General features: G+C 33.8%; 1 protein-coding gene across 1 annotated transcript; it reads left to right on the top strand.

The window, feature by feature from the left end:
* Positions 1 to 444: 444 nt before the first annotated feature.
* LOC106752135 lies at positions 445 to 2,067 on the top strand (the record flags this gene model as incomplete). The annotated part of the gene is made up of 4 exons (XM_014633600.1): positions 445 to 894; positions 974 to 1,174; positions 1,280 to 1,684; positions 1,759 to 2,067. Coding segments are annotated over 4 exons (1,263 nt in total), but the record flags the coding sequence as incomplete, so codon positions are not given.
* Between the last annotated feature and the right edge of the window lie 506 nt (positions 2,068 to 2,573).

The raw sequence follows: 2,573 nt of genomic DNA, 5'->3' as shown, positions 1-2,573 counted from the left end.
CATAAATTTAATTATTACCTCATTTTAGAAATAAGAAAAACATAAAATGTAAAATTATTTATTTCGAAATATGTGTTTTTTTTTTGTATATTAAATATATATAATACTATAATCACGTACTATTTAAATTAATGAATATTATAGTGAATATCACAACTTTGACAGCGTGACAAATGTGACTAAAAGTTATTTTTGAATGAGCAATATTTTTAGCATCACATTTATCAATGAATGATAAAAGAATAATAAGTAATAACAATTTATGATTCGACTGCAGGACATCATAAAATTGCATTTATATCAACTTAAAATTAAATACATTTTGAGATCAATAAATATCTATCTTAGCCAAATGCGCACTTGTGGCACTCAAAAGTTTAATAAAAGGCCTGTTATTTTTAGCTGAACTAATATATTCTGGAATTTTGTTTCTTTTCCTTTTAACGCTCAGTTATATATTTGTTTTATTTTAACAATAAAAAGTGCAATCTAATTCAGCTGAAAAGAACAGACCTAAAGTTAAACTGTTTTAGGATCGATTCATTGCATATCACCGCCGGTTTCAGACTCAGCACTTCACAGCTATGCACCAATCATGTGAGATATTTAATACGAGTCTCTACTGTTTTGGTGGAAAGGCGCGACAGTATAGAGACGATCATGTTGAATAACATGATCGGCAGGCTCTACGAACTGCTGGCCGAAGACGTGAAATCCACCTTGTTTGACGATTTGGTCAATCTAGATGCAGATTGTAATACTCCTGCCTTATATTGGCTGGCAGCGAAAATGAAGGGTTCCCATCTAAAACATTCAGTGTATAAATTTGATGACTTGCCAAGAGCCTTCCTGAATTTACGAGAACATTCAACTACGCGTAATTGGAAACGCCTTGTGAGACGATGTTTTGATAAATTTCTAATTATTATATTACTTCGAACAAGTTTCGATCGAAATTTTCTTTACATAATAGGTACGGCAAATATCTGCAATGCAGGTAGTGAATTACAGCGATAATAGAGATATTAGCGATGTCTTAGGTAAAATGTGGAATTTCGTGGCAGACGCGATTCCCGAGTGCGAAGGCAAACAGCTCGACGTATTATCCGATTTTTTGGTTGCCATATTCGACGGCACTCGTCTCGATAATCTTCGGGATTATGCCCTTGATTCGGTACAATGAGTTTATCTTATATATAATTGAAATATATTTGAGTCAGTGAAATTAGAGACGCTAGCTGTTGCTTTTTCGTAATGTTTATTGCATATGCTATTTTAGATCCTGATGTCCATTGTGAGTTCATGTACTTGCATGTTATCTTCAATAAAGATCAAGCTCTGCCAATATTTACGACAGAACGTCGAGAATGTCGGTGATTGCGAAGGCCAAAGCATATCTGCTTTGATCAAACTGTTTAGTCGTTTACTGGAGGACGAGAGTCCTTGGGTACGCCAAGAAGCCCTGGAGACTTTTGAATACGTAGGACATACATGCTCGGAACATCTTGTTGCCAGAATAGCAAAAGGTCTGGCCAAGATTCCCACCATCAGCAATGTCATGCAAGCATATCTATCCTGCAAAAGGCTCTATGTACTCGAGGATTTTTCGAACGTGTACGATTATCTCGGGCACGTATCTAAAGCAGCTCAAAGCCATCGCGAGCACATGTGCTACGAACACGAAGTAAGTATGATAAATGATATAAAACGAAATATGGCTTTTATTTATAGAAATGACGTGACCAATGGATTTTTAAGGAATCGGAAAGAGAAAAAAAAATACCGAGATTGGAAGAGGAAAACTCGCAAGATATCGCGCCGATGTTGATGTCACTGGATAAACAAGCGGAGAAGATGTACAAAGGATTAACGGAGGCTTTGGAAGGACGAGCTAATATCAGCGAGACAATCTGTAGAAAACTGATAACTGTCCTAGAGACGATTCTGAATACTTATAAAAAGTGAAATTTCATAGAAATGGTTATCACTTTATCGAAATGATAAATAGAAATATTTTACTAGTGACAAACATTTTTTATCGAAAAGAAATGATAATGATAATTAAAAATTGCCGAGGAACGAATAGAACATAATTAAAAATATTGATAAGAGATAAAAACAGAAGAAAATTGATAAATAAATAGGAAAAAGAATGAAAAGAAATGAATGGTTTTGAAGAGTCTCTTATTATAACCTTGGTGCAAATGTGCATGCATGGGCGTGTGTGCGTGCGTGTGTGTGTTGTATTATTACATCATATCATATATATTTATATATGTATATGTATATGTATCAGTATTATATTTTTGTTAAGGTTATCTAAACTTGAATATCCGCTCAATGCTTGATAATGACTCATTGATCAACGACGTTTATAAAAGAAGCTAAGCACGCTGTAATATATAGTCTGATGCTAACCCGTGTAGTTTCATACATCTATTTGCATTGCAACTTTTTAAAGGATATCAATAGATAAAAGTGCGATCTTTTCATTTATTATCGATGTGCAAAGATTTTATTCGTTCATTAAAAATACATATCTAAAACTTTATACATTCTATTTGGTGAGTACT

This window comes from Dinoponera quadriceps, unplaced genomic scaffold (genome assembly GCF_001313825.1).
Source record: "Dinoponera quadriceps isolate SergipeBrazil2010 unplaced genomic scaffold, ASM131382v1 scaffold483, whole genome shotgun sequence".
Taxonomy (NCBI): domain Eukaryota; kingdom Metazoa; phylum Arthropoda; class Insecta; order Hymenoptera; family Formicidae; genus Dinoponera; species Dinoponera quadriceps.
This window is presented reverse-complemented; position numbering and strand designations above follow the sequence as displayed.